The sequence below is a fragment of the Hippocampus bargibanti genome, linkage group LG08 (assembly GCF_051943395.1).
Source record: "Hippocampus bargibanti isolate YZ-2025 linkage group LG08, ASM5194339v1, whole genome shotgun sequence".
Classification (NCBI taxonomy): domain Eukaryota; kingdom Metazoa; phylum Chordata; class Actinopteri; order Syngnathiformes; family Syngnathidae; genus Hippocampus; species Hippocampus bargibanti.
In genome coordinates, this window is record NC_142741.1 from 1,256,501 (window position 1) to 1,277,268 (window position 20,768).

At 42.3% G+C, this 20,768-nt stretch overlaps 3 protein-coding genes across 5 annotated transcripts in view; all 3 read left to right on the forward strand.

The window, feature by feature from the left end:
• znf148 (zinc finger protein 148) overlaps positions 1–20,768 on the forward strand; it is a 103,596-nt gene that overhangs the window by 22,032 nt on the left and 60,796 nt on the right. The gene's annotated exons all lie outside the window — the stretch shown is intronic.
• akap17a (A-kinase anchoring protein 17A) lies at positions 63–6,507 on the forward strand. Of its 3 annotated transcripts, XM_089002768.1 has the most exons (9): positions 63–227; positions 437–487; positions 786–951; positions 1,042–1,134; positions 1,248–1,466; positions 1,601–1,813; positions 2,748–2,896; positions 2,984–3,224; positions 3,690–6,507. In XM_089002768.1, exons 2-9 carry the CDS (start codon positions 456–458, stop codon positions 4,485–4,487), a joined length of 1,911 nt encoding a protein of 636 aa, XP_088858894.1. In that variant the 5' UTR covers positions 63–227; positions 437–455; the 3' UTR covers positions 4,488–6,507. The 3 variants fall into 3 exon arrangements, with proteins under 3 accessions (XP_088858894.1, XP_088858892.1, XP_088858893.1); XM_089002766.1 differs by having other exon boundaries at positions 786–1,134; positions 3,690–6,506; XM_089002767.1 differs by lacking the exon at positions 437–487 and having other exon boundaries at positions 786–1,134; positions 3,690–6,505.
• Positions 6,643–20,651, forward strand: asmt (acetylserotonin O-methyltransferase). The gene is made up of 8 exons (XM_089002769.1): positions 6,643–6,887; positions 7,449–7,623; positions 8,457–8,586; positions 9,717–9,785; positions 12,367–12,485; positions 16,198–16,338; positions 17,719–17,841; positions 18,237–20,651. The coding sequence occupies exons 1-8, from the start codon at positions 6,780–6,782 to the stop codon at positions 18,452–18,454; spliced, it is 1,083 nt and encodes a 360-aa protein (XP_088858895.1). The 5' UTR covers positions 6,643–6,779; the 3' UTR covers positions 18,455–20,651.

The window sequence follows — 20,768 nt, forward strand, 5'->3', positions numbered from 1 at the left end:
GCAGAGGTTGGTGCGCGATACTTCTTGGTCCATTCTCAGGTCAAAGTTGATATGTTGCGGAAGTGGCTTCTCGTGTTCGTTTTCTATCGCGGGTCGTTGGCTGTTCTCAAAACTATTTTTTTTTTGTATTTTATCGAGAAATTGACAGATGTCCTATAGTTAGATGTATTTTTTTCCCAAGAGAAGTTGTATGAGCTTCGTTCATATTAAGCGCGCGGTGTTTTAAGGTAAGTGCGAGTCAAGGAACTATCAATGCTAACAAGGTTAGCCTGTAACTAACATGTACTTGATACCTCGCTGTAAGCAGCATAGCCGCTAATATCGTCGAATTGAAACATTTCCGCAATTATTCAATATTGTATATCAATTTATATCAATATTGCCCGTAACATTTCCGACACCCAAAACATTATTTATTCGATCTTATGATCCTCAGGCTTTGGAAATCGCTTCTCATGGTTTTCCCGACTTTCAAATCATCACCTGGGTATGATTTTTTTCAATTGAAGAAGAAATATAGATTTTGGAACATTTCTAATGGAGCTTGTACATGCCGAGAACGTCTGGATCACGCAAAATACAGTCATCTTAGCTACTCGCACCTCTCATTCATCATTTACAATGTAACATTTTTATGCCTTTCCAAAACAGAATTGCAGTTTGTGGCACGTTCACTGAATAACGCTTTGCCTAAAAAAATAGTGTGCTAATTTTTAGTATTGTGGATTCTGAGCACCATTCAGTCCTTTATAATAATAATAACAGTCTTCTCAAACCTCCACCAGGTTTCAAATGCTGTCTACCGCAATGACCACCATTGTACATGACACCACAGAGGCGGTGTGCCTCTCTGCCGAGCACAACATGTACTTAAAGCCCATCGCCAAAATGACCATCAGTGTGACGCTTCCGCAGCTCAAACTGCCTGGAAAAAGCATCTCCAACTGGGAGGTAATGGAGAGAGTAAAAGCCATGGTGGTACCTGACCAGTTCTCGGTTCTGCGAGTCTCCAAAAGCACAATGGACTTTATTCGTTTTGAGGGAGAAGTGGAGAATAAAACAGTTGTGAAGAGTCTGTTGAGTCGCCTGGATGGGAAGAGCATCAAACTGAGTGGATTTACTGATGTACTGAAAGTAAGTAAGCCTCCAAAAGGACATTTTTTGAGGACTGATTAATTCTTTTACTGAGCTAAAATGAATCTGGAAACAGTTTGAAAGATATATACTTTAATTTTTCGCCCTCGCAGGTTCGTGCAGTGGAAAACAAAGTGGACTTCCCAACAAGACACGACTGGGATTCGTTTTTTCGAGATGCCAAAGACATGAACGAAACTCTTCCTGGTGAGCGGCCGGATACGATTCACCTGGAAGGTTTGCCTTGCCGCTGGTTCAGCCAGAAACAAAGCGGTTCTCCCGACCGTCCATGTGAGGAGGTCCTCATCGCTGTCTTTGAGGCCTTTGGGAAGGTAAATGTTATTTTGTGGCTTCTCTGCAAAATCGCTACGACACAAAATTGCGCTCTTGCTTGAGTGTTTTTTAGAGATTATAAGAGAAAATCTATTTTAATTGCTTCTGATTGGACGGTATTTTGTCGTTTCAGGTGCGCAACGTGGACATCCCAATGCTGGATCCGTATCGCGAAGAGATGCTGGATAAAAACTTTAATACATTTAGTTTCGGAGGCCATCTGAACTTTGAGGCTTACGTGCAGTATCACGAGTACTGCGGCTTCACTAAGGCCATGGACACCATGCGCGGAATGAAGTTGATGCTGAAAGGAGATGATGGAAAGGCAGTGGCCTGCAACATCAAGGTACGCTCATTGTCACCGTCCTGCTTGACGCCACCGAATCCTTCAAGGACAACCGACACCATTTTTTTTGTTTCCTAACAGATATCATAAAAACCTTTTATAGCATCTAAAATAGCCAAAACACGCAGGCTGATATTTTTAGTCAAATGTAAAACATCAATAAAAATGACTTAAAAGTGTCCCAAAACTGCCACTAAATGAGTTCGAAACTGGGCAGATTCAGAAAGTCCCGCCCCTTTCTTCGTGATGTCACACCAGGATACTCCTTCACAAACTGCCTTGCTCCAGAATCAAAACAATGGCTTCAGAGAGTTCGAATTCGGAGAAGATGCTTTCTTGTTCCTCATCCAGTTATGAATATGATTCAAATAGTTCTGAAGAGGAAAGCATAAATGTTTGTAATCGATTCAAGAAGTCCTTCCGTATGAATTGGAGCCGTCTTTACTCCAATGTAGCGCCCAGAAAATGCACAAGATGGCGCACAAGCTCTGTTGAAAATGGGCTTATTTGTCCACTGGGAATTTGTGTCAACTTACACCTTCTTTATGCGTGTTACCGCAATACGCTGCGACACACAACGATTCACCATCGCGTTATTTATGTCATTTTCCTTCTAATTCCGCCGTCAACACCGTGTTTTCAGACCCAAAAAAAAGTGCACAAAATGCATTGTGTCGCTTTCTCGGTCAGGGGCGTTCCCTCCGTGACGTCACTTCGGGCATCGTCATCAACTCGAAAACAAGACTTCCTGAATATTCAGCGCGAGTCTTAAAACATAAAATATATCTTTTTTCCCGGTGGAATCTTTGTTAAATGCGCTCAGTAGAAGTCATTTGAAGTGATTTTAGAAATTATGGGCGCACCTTGTCCGGAGGTGTCGGTTGTTCTTTAAACTTGTACAGATCCATGATTTTGGTTTGTGTATTCTCTCCAGGTGACGTTTGACACCACAAAGCATCTCGGCGAATCCGCTGTGAAAAAGCGAAACCTTGAGAGGCTCAAGCTGCAGGAGTTAGAGAAGCAGCGAGAAGAACAGAAGAAGCGGGAGAAAGAAGAAGAAGAACGACGTAAAGAGCAGGAGAGGTACGAAGCCCATTTCAGAGTCAACACCATAAGAAAGTGTGTTCCTATTCCAGCGGATATTAACCAAACCGGGCTCTTCTTCTCCAGGAAACAGAAAGAACAAGAAGAAGAAGAGCGTGAGCGGAAGAAGGAGGAGAAGCAACGCAAGCGTGAGCAAAAGCTGCAGGAGCGAGAAGAGAGGAGGAACATGAAGAGGATGAGGAAGCAGCAGGAAGAGGAACAAAAGAAGCTTCAGATGAAGATCGCCATGGAGGAACGGAGGCTTCTGTTGGTCCAGCGCAACCTGGAATCGATCCGGCTCATCGCTGAGTTGCTGACAAGAGCCAAGGTACCGCTTGAGGAACCTTTTATCTACAGTCATACCTCAGCTTACGAACATAATTGGTTCCCAGAAAGTGTGTGTGAGGCGAAAAGTGTGTCTTCCAAACATCAATTTCCCATAGGAAACCATTAAAAATGAGACTAATCTGTTTCTCGGTCCCCATAAAACACAATTTTCTACTAAATAAGCCTTAAAACTATACAAAATACACCTTATTTTACGTATAATAAATGTGCTATTGTATGGTAATTAAAGAAATAAACTCTACTGTATAATAAAGTCATTTTATTTACCTTTGGATTGGTCGTTGAGGTAGTTGCCCTCATAATAGCAAAAGTACTCCACTCGATAACAAGCCACGTCTGCACTCAAAGAAAGTGGGTGTGGAAAACTAGTCCGCCAGCCACCGTGGCGCTGTGTGGTTTGGTCAGTTTGTCTTAGTTACATACCAAACTTCTCCTTCCATCCCAGATGCTCAAGCAGCAGCAACGGGAGAAGGAGCGCGCCGAACGCGAAGAGCAGGAAAAGCAGGAGAAGGCACGGCAGGAGGAGGAACGGGTGCGTCGCGAGCAGCAGGAGGCCTGCCGGCGTAAGCAACAGGAGGAGCTCCTCAAGGTGGAACTGGAGAAGGAACGGGCCTTGGACCTCCAACGGCGGGAGAAGGAACTGAGGGACAAGTTGCTCTCCAACATGCTGAAGAAGAACTGCGAGAAGGAGCAGGTGGACTCCGGAAGTAGCAAGGAGCTTCCAGATCCTGGCAGTGAAGGTACGTCCGTGCTGACTCTGGGTCCGGTAAATGGATTGAAGGCAGCAGAGGGCAAAGAGAAACCCATCTCCAAACCTTCTGAAACATCTGGAAAGAGTAAAGGGACAAAATTGAGCAAGGTGGTCGAGGATGTGAAGAAGACTAAGGATGAGAGGAGGAAAGAGGAGGAGAGGAACCAGCACACCAAGGAGCACCACCACGGCTCCAGGAGGCGCCATTCCAGTAGCGGCAGAAGGAGAAAGAGCGGGAGCGGCAGCAACCTCAGGACCTCCAGGAGGAGCGACAGCCCTCGCCGCGACAGGAGACGCAGCCACAGCCACTGGAGCAGAGGCACAAGCTCCAGCCGGGACAGGAGCAGGAGCAGCAGAGGGCGGAGCTACAGCAGGGGGAGGAGCCGCAGGAACAGTCACCGCCGATACAGCAGAGACGACGACTCCAGGAGCAGCAGGAATCGTCACGGGCGGCGAAGCTACAGTCGAGACAGGAGTCACTCCAGGAGATGATCACGCTTCTTTTGACGCGTCGCAGCCGCTTTCTTCGTTTTGACTTTCGTAAATCGAAAGAGGACATTTCAAAGACACGCAAATAGCTTCAGCATTGTTTTTCGCGCTAATGGCGACTCAAGTGTATTTGGACGTTGTTAGCCATCCCGTCCACGCTCACCTTGACACCGCTACGTCTGATGTTCCTCGACGAGAAATTTCAAACTGGCAAACAACTCACCTAATGCACCTCTGCCAGTAGATGGCAGTGTTGCCCCATTCTCAAATCGAGGTCAGTGGATTTACACATTGTTAGCCATCAATTCCACGCTCACTTGATACTGCATTGGCTACGTCTGATGTTCCTCGACTATAAATTTCGAACTCGCAAACAACTCACCTAATGCACCTCCGCCAGTAGATGGCAGTGTTGCCCCGTTCTCAAATCAACATCAGTATTTGCATTGTTAGCCATCCATTGCACGCTCACTTGACATCGCTACGTGTGATGTTCCTCGACTATAAATTTCAAACTCGCTAACAACTCGCCTAATGCACCTCCGCCAGTAGATGGCAGTGTCACCCTGTTCTCAAATCGACATCAATGTATTTAGACATTGTTAGCCATCCATTCCACGCTCATTTGATACTGCTACGTCTGATGTTCCTCGATTATAAATTTCAAACTGGCAAACAACTCGCCTAATGCACCTCCGCCAGTAGAGGGCAGTGTTGCCCCATTCTCAAATCGATATCAGTGTGTTTGTACATTGGGACAGGTGGCTGTCTCCATTTTGTGCAACCTACCATTTGTTCTACCATTTTTTACTGTTGAAAGAAGAGGTGCTATACTTTAATTTGGTAAATTTGGTGTCAATATTAACATTGAACACAATGTTAAAATTGTCAAAATTCTTATCAAATGGCTTGCAGTGGATGAGATCATGGAAAAATCAATGCAACATATCAAGCAGACTCAAAAAAATAGATGAAATTCTCGCAATAGGTTTTTAAGTTTCGGATTAGCCCCCGTGAACTTTGACCCCTTCTGCTGCAACTGAAGTCTTGTTGGAAGAAATGTATCATCACAAATGTGAACTCCTGACCACTTGAAACCAAGTTTTGGTTGCCTCAAAAAATGTTTTTGGGTTGTTTAAGTTTGTCTTGAAGCAATCCAACAAAACTCAGGATTTATTTACAATCAATGGAATGCTTTCTTAAAATGGTTGGAACGCGTCTTTATTTCTCTAAAGGCATTTTTTCTTTTATTTTAAGACTTTCTGATTGTATGAATGCTTTCTTGTTCTTTTAGTGTGACCGACTTTTGAGATGAAAGCTTAGAAGAAAGAGTTCTCAAGCTGATTAAAACAAGCAGGCCCAGTTTCCAGAACAATAGGACTGTTATAACGCTGGACGTGGTGGCTCTTGATAAAATTGCAAGGGATTTAAGAGGTTTTGGATTAGTCAAATCAAAGTACTGTGCAGCCAGGAAGATTTTTCATGACAAAGTTTAAAATAAAACTTCCAGGCTTTGTTTGTTTTTGTGTGTACCTTGCATTCAGGTTAATTCATCCCAACGTGTTGGATTAGTTGTAGGTGAAGGTTTACTGTCAGCGATGTTCGATCGGACACTGTGGACGAAATTTCGCACCCAGAAAGATTGTCTTTTACTGCTGGCAGGGAACGTAGTCATTCATGACAGACGCCCAAATTCCACAGCCCTCTGCCAAGCTATTTATTGAGAGTAGATGCAAATTTAAGTGATACATTAGTAAAACATAGTTTTCTTGATTAGCCGTAAGCAATAAAACATTGTCTCTTCCATCAATTTGTAACCTGGCTAATGAGTTCTTCCTGTGAAGTCGAAAATGACTCCCCAAGTCCTAAATTCTGTACAAGGCCAGATAGCCTAGATGAAGATGACAGTTTAACTTGCTGCGTCTGTAAAATTTAGATTGACCTCACGCCATCTGCGTTTTTTGTTTGGTTGGCCAGCTAAGCATGAAACTTGATAACTTCTTATTCTGTCTCATCTCTATCATTTACCTAAAAGGTTACACAAATAAATATATGTCTTCAGTGAGCATCTCAATTGGAGTGTGAGTGACAGTGAACAAGGCTGCAGTGTGTTTTGTTTTATGGTCCGCTGGCCCTGCACTAATCTGGTTTACCGGCTTCTAATCACTTTATCCCACTGCTCGACGAGAACTTTGTGTTGTGTTTCATTTGTCTTTGTCTTAACTTGTCAGACATCTTGCAGGGAACATAGTATTTTTTTTCATAGGACAAAGGGGCAGGAAGCATTTCTGGTCCATGGCAGGTTGTCGGCATGTGATGGACTCACCTGAGGCTTCTTCGCCTGCTGCCGGAAGATATCCCAGAAAGATACTGGATTATATAGAAGGTTTTCTTGTCTCTAAGGTAGCCCACACTAACAGATTGATATAGGAAGTGTACTTTTGAAATACAGTAAAGTCTCGTTATATCGATATCGGATATATCGATAGTCCCGGTTATATCGATACTATTTCTATGCACGCATGGAGAAAATTACATGCAAACAGGGTCGGATATATCGATAGTCCCGGTTATATCGATATTTTTTCGGACTCCCTTGAATATCGATATAACGAGACTTTACTGTATATCCGTTTATGTTGATTGAATCTATAAAAGTTAGCTACTTCAATTTCACTTTTGATTAATGAAATACATGACCAAAACAACTACTCACCAACACATTTTTACGACTCATATGCAAGTTAATATTCCGAGGTGAAAGTTTTTGTACTACATGTAATTCAAACTCTGTTATTTTTCAACAGGTAGGGTTTTAGTTTCATAACATCGATTGTCGTCCCATCTCAAAACCCACTTATTTAAAATGTCATTTTATTTTGTAGGGCAACATGGCGTCCATTGCTCCCCACTATTGATGCTCCGTTGACCCCAACCATCACCTTTTCTTCTCCTCTGAGACAGACATTATTCACTGCCTGCGAGCTGGGCGTATTCGACGTGTTGTTGGCAGCAGGACGGCCTTTGACTGCTGAGGATGTCAGCCAGGCAGTTGGGGCCAGTCTGGATGGCACCCAGAGGCTGCTGGCGGCCTGTTGCGGCCTTCAGCTGCTTGAGACACACCAGCAAAATGGACAAGGTAAACAAACGTGTTGGGCCATGCACACGGATCTTGGACAGCGTCTGTATTTTGTATTTTTTTTTACCTGTGAGCCTGTGATGGAGAATAAGATGTTATCATATTTAAAAGTTTCACGCTGTTATATGCTTAGTCAACATGTGTGACTCGTATACACAATTGAAGCACAGACAACCTGGGGTCAATCTGAGGTCAACACACACAGCTTGTTGAACTGTCATCTTCATCTAGGAGATCTGACAATGGACAGAATTTAGTACTTGGTTAACTCCTTCGTTAGAAAGAATTTAGGACTTGAAACTCCTTCACAGGAAGAGCTCATTAGCCAGGTTACAAATTTATCAGTTCATGGAAGAGACAATGTTTTATTGCTTACAACTGTGCCCGCTCAGAACGTACCAGGGGCGTGGTATTCTAATCAAGAAAACTATGTTTTACTAATGTATGACTTAAATTTGCATAGACTCAATAAATAGCTTGGCAGAGGGCTGCAGAATTCAAACGTCTGTAATGAATGGCTGCGTCTCCTGCCGGCAGTAAAGACAATCTTTCTGGGTCCGACCGAGCCTTCGTCCACAGTGTCCGATCGAACATCTCTGACAGCCTGTTACTCAAATTGTCAGATCAATTCCTGTTCACATCTATGACCATATCCTCAAACTTTCACCGACAATTAATGTTTGCAGGTGTTAAGTGTCACGATTTGATCGGGAGACTCCCTTTTTATACATATTCAGTCAAGGGAGCTAGCTAATTTTCTCATTTTTATTTTATTTCTGGCATTACATGTTGTTCGGAGTTTTGTTAAGAGTTCAAATGTCTTTTTTTTTTAGTCTCTTACAGCAACACAGAGGAAGCTAGCCTCTACTTGACTCGTTCTGGTCCTGCAACGCTCTACCACTCCATCCAGTACAGTTCCAGAACAATCTACCTCTGCTGGCATTACCTGACTGATGCTGTCAGGTTAGTGACACCTCGTGGCATTTAAGGACAACTGACGTCCCCAGACAAGTTGTGTCCATAATTTGTAAAATGCCTTCAAATGACTTCTACTGAGCGTATTTGACAAAGATTCCACCGCATATAGCTATATTTTACCTTTTAAGACTCACGCTGAATATTCCGGAAGTCTCGTTTTTGAGTTGGTGACGAGTCCCTACGTGACGTCACTGAAGGAACGCCTCTGACCGAAAAAAAGACACGTTGTAGCAGTCCTTCCATCACGTCAATGCATTTTGCTGTACTTTTTTTGGTCTGAAAGCTTCATGTAGCACCAAAAAGAGGCAGAAGATGGCGACAAAGCTCCGTGTAAGGAATTAATCCACCCGTGTTTTCTACCTTGACTCCAAATATCTCCAGATTTATTTTCCGTCCTCTTCCTAATGATTCACTTTCACTCATTCACTGCCGGACAATGTCCAAAAATGTGTGCACTGCAGTGCCAGGGTTTTTGTCATTATCACTCGAATTCCAGGACCCACAGAAGATTGAGTTTTAGGACTACATAAGCATTCAATACAGCATAAGAAATGTTAGACTCTTCTTTCATCAGAAAAAAAATCAGTTAATTCCTAAATTATATGGGTCTGGAGTTATATGAGCTTGAAATGGGGGCAGATGTACAAAATACAATACATACGTATTGATTTATATAGTGCTTTAACAACAGCTGAAGCTGGAACATAGCGCTAACATGGAAAAAGGGAAATGCTGCCCCCTTGCGGAAGGCAAAAACAAATTTACCAGAGGTCTAGCCAGCACTTTATCGGCACCTACGCAAGGAAAAACAAAACCCGAACTAATTCGCTCTTCGTCATATTTTCAATTATGGAATACATTTGTGAATGCCAGTGAATGAATTAAGAAGGATGAAGAAGTAGAATTCAAAATTAATTTGTAATGAAAGTGTTGCAGATTAGGATACTTAAATACACATTTTTCCATACTGTAGGAAGGTGTAAATGGTTTTTTCCCCCCCACAGTGGCTTCTTTGCTTGCTTTTGACACTTTCACTCATTTGAATTCAACCAATTATGCACACATAAAAAAAAAGAATAGTTTACAAAAAAAAATGTTTTTTTTGTATGTCGCAGGGAAGGGAGTAATCAATATGAGAAAGCCTTTGGCGTCAACTCCAAAGACTTGTTCCAGGCTCTCTACAGGTAAGACGTTCACCTTTTCGTTAGTTTGCATATAAATGCAAAATAACGAATTGTACACGTTTCGTGGTCATCTGCGTCATCCTCAGAAATTGAATTGGTGGGAACAATTCTTTACCTTCAAGATCAATTTGCAAATTGTACAATGATACCTTGGCTTACGAACTTAATTGGTTCCCAGACAGAGTGTGTAAGGTAAAAAGTGTGTATCCCAAAAAATAATTTCCCATAGGAAACCATTAAAATGAGAATAATCCGTTCCCAGGTCCCCGTAAAACATAATTTTCTAAATTTCTAAGCCTTAAAACTACACAAAATATACCTTATTTTAAGTATAATAAATGTGCTATGGTATAATAATTAAATAAATAAACTACTGTATCATAAAGTTGTTTTATTGACCTTTGTGATGGTCGTTGATGGCTTGATGGAATGGAGTGGCCGCTTTCATCAGCATTCAACACTTGATGAGGAACTTCTTCTTTCACCATCTTGAGGAATGATCCCTTGTAGGTGCTTTCTCTGCCATCATTTTACCTTGTTCCTCATCAATTGTGTTCTCTTTAGCTGGGTTAATAGCTTTTTGCATCAAGTACAGATGGCTTGTGCGGGTTATTTGTGGAGCCTGGATGATGGGATATTTTAACCTTGCAGTCTACACTCTGCCCTTGGACTATCAAAGTTGAAACGAGTCCAAATGTCACTGTTTTCTCTCCATTTTCTCACTCTCTGTCGTCTGCCTGTCTCTTTAATGTTTAAAGCACCTCCCCTCACTGCTGCGTTCTTGTCCAATCACGTGGCTTTAACCGAAAACTGGGGGTGGGGAATAGAGGACCAAAAAAAAAGTCAGCTGCCATTTTGTTGTTAGAAGAACAGGCTCGTTCGTGAACGACAAATCACTCATCGTGGCGCTCCGTGTGTATCCCGAAAAATAGTTTGTATGCCAAAGGAAACTTTTCATCAATGTAACATTCGGAAACCGAAAAGTTATTAAGCTAAGGGGTTCGTAAACCGAGGTATCACTGTATTATGTTGCATAATGCAATTTTCAAATTGCAAAACAAAATATGAAGCATCTGATGATTCCACTACCGTAAAAAAAAAATCCAAACTCCATCTAAGTATTTTCCAAACGTGGCGACAACAATGTGGCCCATTCTCGGAATAGGTCAATTTATAATTCAGCGCTAATTGATAGAAAACTAACCATCAACTCCTGCTCACAACGGCCAAATGAGGAGCGGCGGTTGTTTGTCCTCAGCTGATTTCCCCCGAGTGTACGAAAGGAGAGGAAATTAGCACATGGGAAGCTAGCACGGAAGTCATGGAGGGCTTTCTTGGAGCAGCAACAGAAATGATTCAAAAGCTGCCTTGCATGACTCACACACTTGTTTAGTCCTTGCCATTTAAAGGACAACCGACGTCATTTTTTTTTGTTTTTTAACTGACACCAGAAAAACGGTTTATAGCATCTAAAATAGCCAAAACACGCAGTATGACATTTTTTGTCAAATGCAAAACACCAATAAAAATGACTTCAAGTGTCCAAAAAATTGGACTGCGAATTGGGCATTTTCAGAAAGTCCCGCCCCCAGTTCATGACATCACACCAAGACGTTTTGCATTGCTGGAGAATCAAAACAATGGCTTCAGATTCAGAGAATGTTTTCTTATTACTCATGCAGTTATGCATATTGATTCAAATAGTTCTGAAGAGGAAAGCATCAATGTTTGCAATCGATTAAAGAATTTATTCCGTGCCATTTTGAGGCAACATTGGGGGGAAATGGATCACCAAAAAAGACGCACAAAATGGCGACCTCTTGTAGACATGACAGTGTATTGCGTTTCTACCGGCTGATAAATTCCTTATATGGAGCTTTGTCGCCCTCTTCTGCCTCTTTTTGGTGCAACACGAAGTTTTCAGACCAAACAAGTACAGCAAAATACATTGACGTGATGGAAGGACTGCTACAATGTGTCTTTTTTTCGGTCAGGTTGCGTTCCTTCAGTGACGTCACGTACGGACTCGTACGTACAAAAACAAGACTTCCTGAATATTCAGTGCGAGTCTTAAAACGTAAAATATAGCTACATGCGGTGGAATCTTATTAAAATACGCTCAGTAGAAGTCATTTGAAGCCATTTTACAAATTATGGACACAACTTGTCCGGAGACATCGGTTGTCCTTTAATGTTCAAATGTAACACTAGTTCTGTAAACTTATCAGCAACGGGGGTCCTCACTCCTTATCTGGAGTTCCCCGGACCGTACAAAACCAACGAAACAGGAATGTGTGTGTGTGTGTGTGTGTGTGTGTGTGTGTGTGTGTGTGTGTGTGTGTGTGTGTGTGTGTGTGTGTGTGCCCTGTGGCTTGATAAAGTGCTGGGTGATGAAGTGGAGATTTCTCCGAAGAGCAGCACTCACCACAGGCTCTTCTATGTTGCAGCAGCCTGTTTCTCCCGAGTACACACAGCGTGTCGCCGTACGCTGGTAGTTTTCCGCAATTGTAGCGACGCATCAAAACAACAGCGAACGATGGAGACAGTCAATAACAGCGGTTTTGCATTTGCCCTCTTTTAGATCCGACGAGGAGATGGTGAAATTCATGCAGCTCATGAATTCCGTATGGAACATCTGTGGTCGGGATGTGCTGGCGGCCTTTGACCTTTCGCCTTTCAAGGTCATATGTGACCTCGGAGGTAAAGCGTCTGTGTGTTTTTTGTTCATCTGCGTTCATTTTCTCGGCATTCGGCGGCGATTAATATTTCAGGCCGTTATCGGTATGTGTTAAAGGACAACCGACACCTCCGGACAAGTTGTGTCCATAATTTGTAAAATGACTTCTACTGAGCTTATTTTAATAAGATTCCACCGCATATAGCCATATTTTACGTTTTAAGACTTGCCCTCCAGAAGTCTTGCTTTTGAGTTGGTGACGAGTCCTGACCGAAAAAGCGACACACAATGCATTTTGGGTACTTTGTTTGGTCTGAAAACTTCGTGTTGATGGCGAAATTAGAAGGAAAAAAAACATAAATAACACGATGGTGAATTGTGTGTTGCAAGACTACTATTTGATACTAGTTGCCACAAATTCCCAGCAGGCAAATCAGCCCATTTCCAATGGAGCTTATGCGCCATCTTGTGCATTTTCTGGGCGCTACATTGGTGTCCAGACAGCTCGAATTGATACGGGAGGACTTCTTTAATCGATTGCAAACATTTATGCTTTCCTCTTCAGAACTAGTTGAATCATATGAGTAACAAGAAAGCATCTTCTCCGAATCTGAAGCCATTGTTTTGATTCTCCAGCAAGGCAAGACGTCTTGGCGTGACATCACGAACAAGGGGGCGTGACCTTCTGAAACTGGCCACTTCCGGTTTCAATTTGAAGTCGTTTTTTGGCATTTTGTGGCAGTTTTGGAGTCATTTTTATTGGTGTTTTGCATTTGACTAAAAATATCAGTCTGCGTGTTTTGGGTATTTTAGATGCTATAAAACGTTTTTTCTGAAGTGAGCTAGGAAACCCAAAAAATAATGGTGTCGGTTATCCTTTAAAGACAAGAGACAAAATTTTCATGTGATATCGGAACTAGCCACTAGGGGGCGCTGTAAACTCACTGAAAGAGTAAAAATGCACCCACGAGTGCACTGAGAAGGACATCCTTCCTCTGCATGTTCATATTTATGCGTCAGGGGAGGATGCATCATAATGGTGTGCCTCGATCAATGCATAATAGACAGCAAGGGTACGGAGGGCGTGACCACGGTGCCCCATTAAGTCTTCGTTTCTCACCCAACATCTGTTACGTCTGCAAACACCTGCTGCTTAGCCCCTCAGGCTGTCCGGCTGTCCGATTTGGTGCCAAGTAGGCTGAGATGAAATGTTGAAGCCACTGGTCGCAGCTCTCGTCGATGATGTAATAACTAATAATAAGTATGAGGTTGGATTGGATGCATATGTCAACATTTTAAAATGTTATATTTGGGTGGTAGGGTTGTTCCCTGATTTTTTTGGGACGTTTATTGTACTGTATATTCAATATAGGATGTATTTGACAAATTGTATTCAAATAAAGTCAGCAGGAACAAAATCTAAAACATCAAAGTCATCTGAACAGAAAAGTACAAAGTATCAAAGAAAACCATATGTAAAAATCTGCCAAGAGGAAACAAACCTGACAGGGTGTAACAAACACATACAGTGCAATACAATACACTGGGGTACAATGCAATGACCTCGTGCCGGGAGTCCTTTTAACTGCCACTGATGAGGACAACCAACACCTGTGCAACTGAGGGCGGGGCCATCAGAGCCACCCGTTGGTCGCCAACCAGATCGTGACACTTACGACCCCCAGACCCTATTTCAGAGGGAGGAGTTTGTGAGTCATTTATGAAAACAAGCAATAAGGTGCAGAGTAAGAGTCACAAAGCTCACATAAAAGGAGGTCATTAAACAAAGTGACTCATCCAGGACGGTTTGGGTCTCATATGTTGAGCTTGGTTTTACTCCCTCCCTTTTGTTGCCCTTTCATATTTTTTTTTTTAGCCTAGGTAGCCTCGGTTGTACTAGGCAATAGAAAAACAAAAGACCCCAACACGCACATGCGCTTGCGTGGTTGTCATTTTGTCAAAATGAGATCTTTTGATCCTGTTTTCCATCTCACTGCTTTTCTGTCCCTAATTTATCCACAATTCCCCGACCCTCTCGTTCAAATTGAGGTTTATTTTAAAATAAAACAGCCCCACTCTCTGGCCTCATAATACCCCGTGTGCTATTTTAGTGTGCACCTTTAACATGATTGTGTGAGCATCAACAGACTTCAGGAAAATTAATCAATACATAAATAAAAGCCAGCAACCACTCAGTTGACGACAATGAGGTTAAAATCTTAGCGAAGAAAATAGATGGTTTGAAAGGGGAGTAAAAGAAGCTATTTTCATAAAACAGCAAAATCCTTCACTAAATGGCCATGGTTGGGGTGAGGTTCAATTTGGATCGTTCGTACAATAGACCTCTTAGTCATGCTGATGAGGTGATACCACAGCAAATGGGGCAATCAGGCCAGTCGTAGACCTCATACTCAGGCAGGACACTAGAAGTAATCAGTCAGGACAATAGAAGTAATCGGTGTAGGCGCAGGGAGTAGTCCTCTGCTCCCCTCAACCTGAGAGCAGGGACCAATCATAGCAGAGTCTGGCACCGCCACGTCTGGACAGTAGGGATATATATATATATATAGGGCCAAAACTTCCAGCAAAGGATTTAGTTCGCTGACGAAGCCTCTTGGATAAGAAACGAAACGTCCGACACCTTCAAAGAAGTACAGATGATGGCTGAAGAAACCTTTTCATCGATGGACCACTTATAAGCGCCTTTCAAAACACTCAAGGTCACTTCACAGTCACAGGATACGTTTTTCTGTGGGTGAGCAGCGGCAGGCACACGCGTCAGCGTTCACTCAACTCGGAAGTAACTCAAATAGATAGAAAGCTAGCCAGCCAGTTAGATAGCTAGCCAGATAGTCAGAAATCTAGCCACCAACCTAGGAGCAAGCTCATAGATAGCCAGCCAGCCAGCTTTTAACGTCTTTGTTCTTGATAGTTGAATTTCTCATTTCCTTGTTTAGACATATTTGATGTACATCATTTAATCTATACTTTACTTGTTTAATTACATCAGCAATACAATAGATAGCTAACACAGCAGATAGCTAGCAAGATAGCCAGCCAGCCAGAATGCTAATAGCTAGTTAGCTCAATAGTCATTCAGCCATCTAGACCGCTATTAGCCAGCTAATAGCTAGCTAATAGATAACTATAGGTAGCAAATAGGTAACTTGATAGCTAGCTCCACTGAAATAGCTAGCTAATAGATAACTAACAGATAGCAAATAGATATCTTGATAGCTAGCTCGACTGAAAAACCAAAAGGCGAACAAATTCGCGGATAGCGCGCTACGCTAGCACTATCCATCCCTTCATCCATTTTCTGCTCCGCTTTCTCCTCGCCAGGGCCGCGGTGCGTTCAGGTGCCTTTTCCCCGCTGTTTTTGCGCAGTGTAAGCAAATGGGCAGCTCGATGCAAACGGAGGCTTCTTGAGCCTTCCCGTTTGTTCGTCCTTTGTTTACGTACGAAGCATCCATCTGTCTGTCACTCTCAATTCATTTCCATTTGCTCTGCTTTTATTAGCATGACTGTTAGCTGAACCGTGTCCCTAAAGGCTGCGCCACACAACCGAATACAAATCACGCGCTAATAAATAATAATACCTGCGAGCATCTGCTTCGCTTCGCTGACTTCATTTGTCCGTTTTGGGAGTGATTTCCTCGTATTTTAATGACGATTGTGTGTCTTCGTGGCGCAGTGACTCAAAAGTAATTCTGTGTGCTCGCCTTCGCTCCCAAGGCTGCAGCGGAGCATTAGCCAGGCAGTGCACGTCGGCCTACCCGGAGTGCGCAGTGATGATCTTTGACCTCCCCAAGGTGGTGCAGACATCCAGGGAACATTTTGTCAAAGAGGCTGACCACAAGATAAGCTTCATTGAAGGTAACTTCATTTTCACTTTGGGGAGCAAAAAAAAAAAAGTTTCTAGTTGAATGGATGCAGCATCGCATGCGGTCACACATGTTGCCTAATAACTTGCATTCAAGGACAACCGACACAATTTTTTTGGTTTCCTAACTGACATCAGAAAAACGTTTTACAGCATCTAAAATAGCCAAAACACGCAGGCTGATATTTTTAGTGAAATGCAAAACACCAATAAAAATGAGTTAAAGTGTCCTAAAACTACTTCAAAATGACTCCATAGATGCCTAGTTTCTGAAGGTCCCGCCCCCATGTTCGTGACGTCACGCCAAGACGTCCTTTCCTTGCTCGAGAATCAAAACAATGGCTTCAGATTGGGAGAAGATGCTTTCTTGTTACTCATCCACTTATGCATATGATTCAAATAGTTCTGAAGAGGAAAGCATACATGTTTGCAATCGATTAAAGAAGTCCTCCCGTATCAATTCGAGCCATCTGGACTCCAATGTAGCGTCCCAGAAAATGCACAAGATGGCGCCCAAGCTCCGTTGGAAATGGGCTGATTTGTCTGCTGGGAATTTGTGTCAACCAGTATCAAATAGTAGTCTTGGTGCAACATACAACGATTCACCATCGCGTTATTTATGTGTTTTCCTTCTAATTTCGCCATCAACACGAAGTTTTCAGACCAAAGAAAGTACCCAAAATGCATTGTGTGTCGCTGCCTCGGTCAGGGGCGTTCCCTCCGTGACGTCACTTAGGCCATCGTCATCAACTCAAAAACAAGACTTCATGAATATTCAGTGCGAGTCGTAAAACGTAAAATATACTTATATGCCGTGTAATTTTTATAAAATACGCTCAGTAGAAGTCATTTAAAGTGATTTTACAAATTATGGACGCAACTTGTCCAAAGGTGTCGGTTGTCATTTAAATGTATAATTCTTAGATGGCCCACAATGGAAGCACCTTTTAAACTGTCATCTTCATGTAGGAGATCTGGCCTTGGACTAATTTAGGACTTGGTAAACTCCTTCACAGGGATAGCTCATTCGCCAAGTTACAAATCTATCAGTTCATGGAAAGGACAACCAATTAAAATGTCTATGTTCTGTTGTTTTATATTTGTTGGTGCTTGGGACGTCCAGGGGTGTGATATTCAAATCAAGAAGACTATGTTTTACCAATGTATCACTTAAATTTGCATATAGTCTCAATAAATAGCTTGGCGGAGCGCTGCAGGAGTTGGGCGTCGGTCATGGATGGCTACATCCCCTGCCGGCAGTAAAAGACAATCTTCCTGTGTTCGAGCCTTTGTTCGCAGTGTCCGACTGACAGTCACACAGAATAAAATATCACAAAATAATGACCCCCCCACACACGTGTTTGTCCATTTAGGGGATTTCTTCAAAGATCCCTTGCCAGAGGCGGACCTTTATATCCTCGCCAGGATCCTCCACGACTGGACAGACGAACGTTGTGTAGAACTTCTCATTCGAGTACACAAAGCCTGCAAACCAGGTTGGTCAATAGAAGATTGCCTTAAACTGCCGTTGTTATCAGTTTTGCTCATTTGATACCTAGCTAGCTTTGTGCTATCTATTAGCTAGCTGGGTGGCCATCTCGCTAGCTATCTATCCATTAGCTGCCTGGATATCTAGCTAGCTGTCTGGCTAGCTATCAGCTATGTATTAGCTAGCTAGCTAGCTTTCTATCTATTTATTTGAGTTACTTCCGGTTTGAGTGAATGCTGGCGCATGTGGCTGCCGCTGCTCACCCGCGGAAAACTGATCCTGTGACTGTAAAGTGACCTTGAGAGTTTTGAAAGGCGCTTAGAAATGAAATAGAGAGAGAGAGAGAGAATAAACACGTTTTCCAGTCACAAACACACCTGCTATTCTTACGTTTTCCTACAGGAGGCGCCGTATTGCTAGTGGAGGCTTTGCTTTACCAAGATGGCTCGGGCCCACTCACAGCGCAACTTTATTCCCTGAACATGCTGGTGCAGACGGAGGGCCGAGAAAGAACGGGGGCCCAGTACAGCGCCCTGCTGGCTGCCGCTGGCTTCACCGACATCCAGTATCGTCTCACTGGCAAAATCTATGATGCGGTTTTGGGCTTTAAAGAAAAATAAGATTTGTTAAAAAAAATGAAACAATCATTGTTGAAAAGAAATATTGGATTGGATTGGATTAGTCTCGCCGTGGAGAAATTTACATTTCACGACAGCAAAGTTATGAAAGGAAGAGGAAATATAAATACAGTGATACCTCGGTTTACGAACCCCTTGGCTTACGAACTTTTTGGTTTACGAACGTTACTTTTATGAACATTTTACCTTGGCATACGAACTATTTTTTGGGATACACACAGAGCTGCCTCAATGAGTGATGTGTCAGTCGCGAACGAGCCTGTTCTCACAACAAAATGGCAGCCGACTGTTTTTGTCCTCTATTCCCCGCCCCCAGTCTTCGGTTAAAGCCACGTGATTGGTCAAGAACGTAGCAGTGAGGGGGTGGTGGTTTAAACATTAAAGAGACAGGCAGACGACAGAGAGAGAGTTTCAACTTTGATAGTTCAAAGGCAGAGTGTAGACTGCAAGGTTAAAATATCCCATCAATCAGGTTCCACAAACAACCCGCACAAGCCGTCTGTACACTTGGCTGGCTGTTTAGCTATCTATCTAGCTAGCTATTTGCTATCTACTGGCAAGCTAGCCAGTAGATAGCTAGTTACTTCCGGGTTGAGTGAATGCTGGCGCGTTTGGCTGCTGCTGCTCACCAACAGAAAAACTTGAAAAAAAGTGACCTTGGGAGTTTTGAAAGGCGCTCATAAATGGAATCATTATTATTATTATTGATGCGAAAAGCTATCAACCCAGCTAAACAGAACACAATTGATGAGGAACAAGGTAAAATGATGTTTTATGGGGACCTGGGAACGGATTATTCTCATTTCAATGATTTCCTATGGGAAATTAATTTTTGGGATACACACTTTTCACCTTATACACTCTATCCGGGAACCAATTAAGTTTGTAAGCCAATATATCACTGTATATGTATATATATATATATATATATATATATATGCAGACATAATTTATGCATTCCTTGGTGTCAATTTGTTCCATCGGTGAGTCTCTACACAGGTCAAAGTGTCGCCAGCCTCAGAAGTTCACTCTTGCTCATTACGTTGACTCTTTGTAAAGCTGCCCTGGCGGATTTGACATCACGCCTCATTTGCGTCGCTCGGAGGTCTGATTAATTCATAATTATCGTGAGAAAGAAGAAGAAGAAGAGGTCGGAATTTGCAGTCGACTGACTACAGAACAGGGATGCCTTTCAACAATCAACTGTGAATGTTGATTCGAATCAGTGTAAGACCCCCCCCCAGCCCCCCCTCAACAAAATGCTTACATTTGAGATCTCTTTTCATGCATGAATACATTCATTGGGTCGCACTTTTCATCCTAGCGAGTGACAGAATTTTTTGTGCTGGCGAGATACGCCACAAAGGTAATTTTCTTGACTTTGACAATAGGATCGCGTGTCATTTTGTTGACATCATTCTGTCACTTGGCTGAGAATAAAAAACAGTTGTGGTGACACGCACGCGCTGAGCAAATATCAATCATATTCCCGCTTTGTCAATGATCCCGCCTTGTGTGCACTCTTCAAAGTCAGATGGATTTTGTGACTTGCGGGCCAAAAATGCAGCAAATATGATCTTCATTTTTTAGTTGTAAAATGTAGAAATCGTCACAACTGTGCATGATTAAAAAAAACAACAACATACGGCGGGCGTCGTCATATATATTTATATAATAATAATAATACATTTAATTTCTAAGCGCCTTTCAAAACTCTCAAGGTCACTTTACAGTCCCAGGATCGGATTTAATGCGGGTGTGCAGCGGCAGCCAAATGCGCCAGCGTTTACTCAACCCAGAAGTAACTCAAATAGATAGAAAGCCAGCCAGCCAACACATAGCTAATAGATAGCCAGCTAGACAGCTAGCTCACTAACTACATGATAGCCATGCAGCTAATAAAGAGCCAGATATATATATGCTTTACCTGTAACCAAAATACTAAATAAGGTACTTTTTAACCTGTCAGACACGTTAAAATAATGTGAGCATTACAAAAGTATACATTAGAAGTAAATAAAAGTCAAAATTGCTTTCATTGTTTATTTACACATTCAATTCGTATAAAAATGTATGTAATTTTTTTACATTTTCTTTTGTTTCACCTTACAAATGAACTCTCTGTAGTTGCTTTGTAAAGTGAGAATTGTGGTCAAAATCGGGAGTCTCCTGACCAAATCGTGAGGGTTTTGAAAGGCGCTTATATATTATTATTATAATTATTATTATTATACTTGAAATGTATGTGAAAAAATAAAATTAAAAAAAAGCTTCCATTTTAATATTGGGTGTGAAA

Excerpts from the sequence above, each read along its gene's own strand:
- akap17a (XM_089002766.1), top strand. The coding sequence starts at position 456 with ATGGTTTTCCCGACTTTCAAATCATCACCTGG. Across the intron at positions 488-785 it reads ACTTTCAAATCATCACCTGG|GTTTCAAATGCTGTCTACCG; the intron begins GTATGATTTTTT and ends AACCTCCACCAG. Across the intron at positions 1,135-1,247 it reads GATTTACTGATGTACTGAAA|GTTCGTGCAGTGGAAAACAA; the intron begins GTAAGTAAGCCT and ends TCGCCCTCGCAG.
- asmt (XM_089002769.1), top strand. The coding sequence starts at position 6,780 with ATGGCAGGTTGTCGGCATGTGATGGACTCACCTGAGGCTTCTTCGCCT. Across the intron at positions 8,587-9,716 it reads TACCTGACTGATGCTGTCAG|GGAAGGGAGTAATCAATATG; the intron begins GTTAGTGACACC and ends TGTATGTCGCAG. Across the intron at positions 12,486-16,197 it reads GGTCATATGTGACCTCGGAG|GCTGCAGCGGAGCATTAGCC; the intron begins GTAAAGCGTCTG and ends TTCGCTCCCAAG.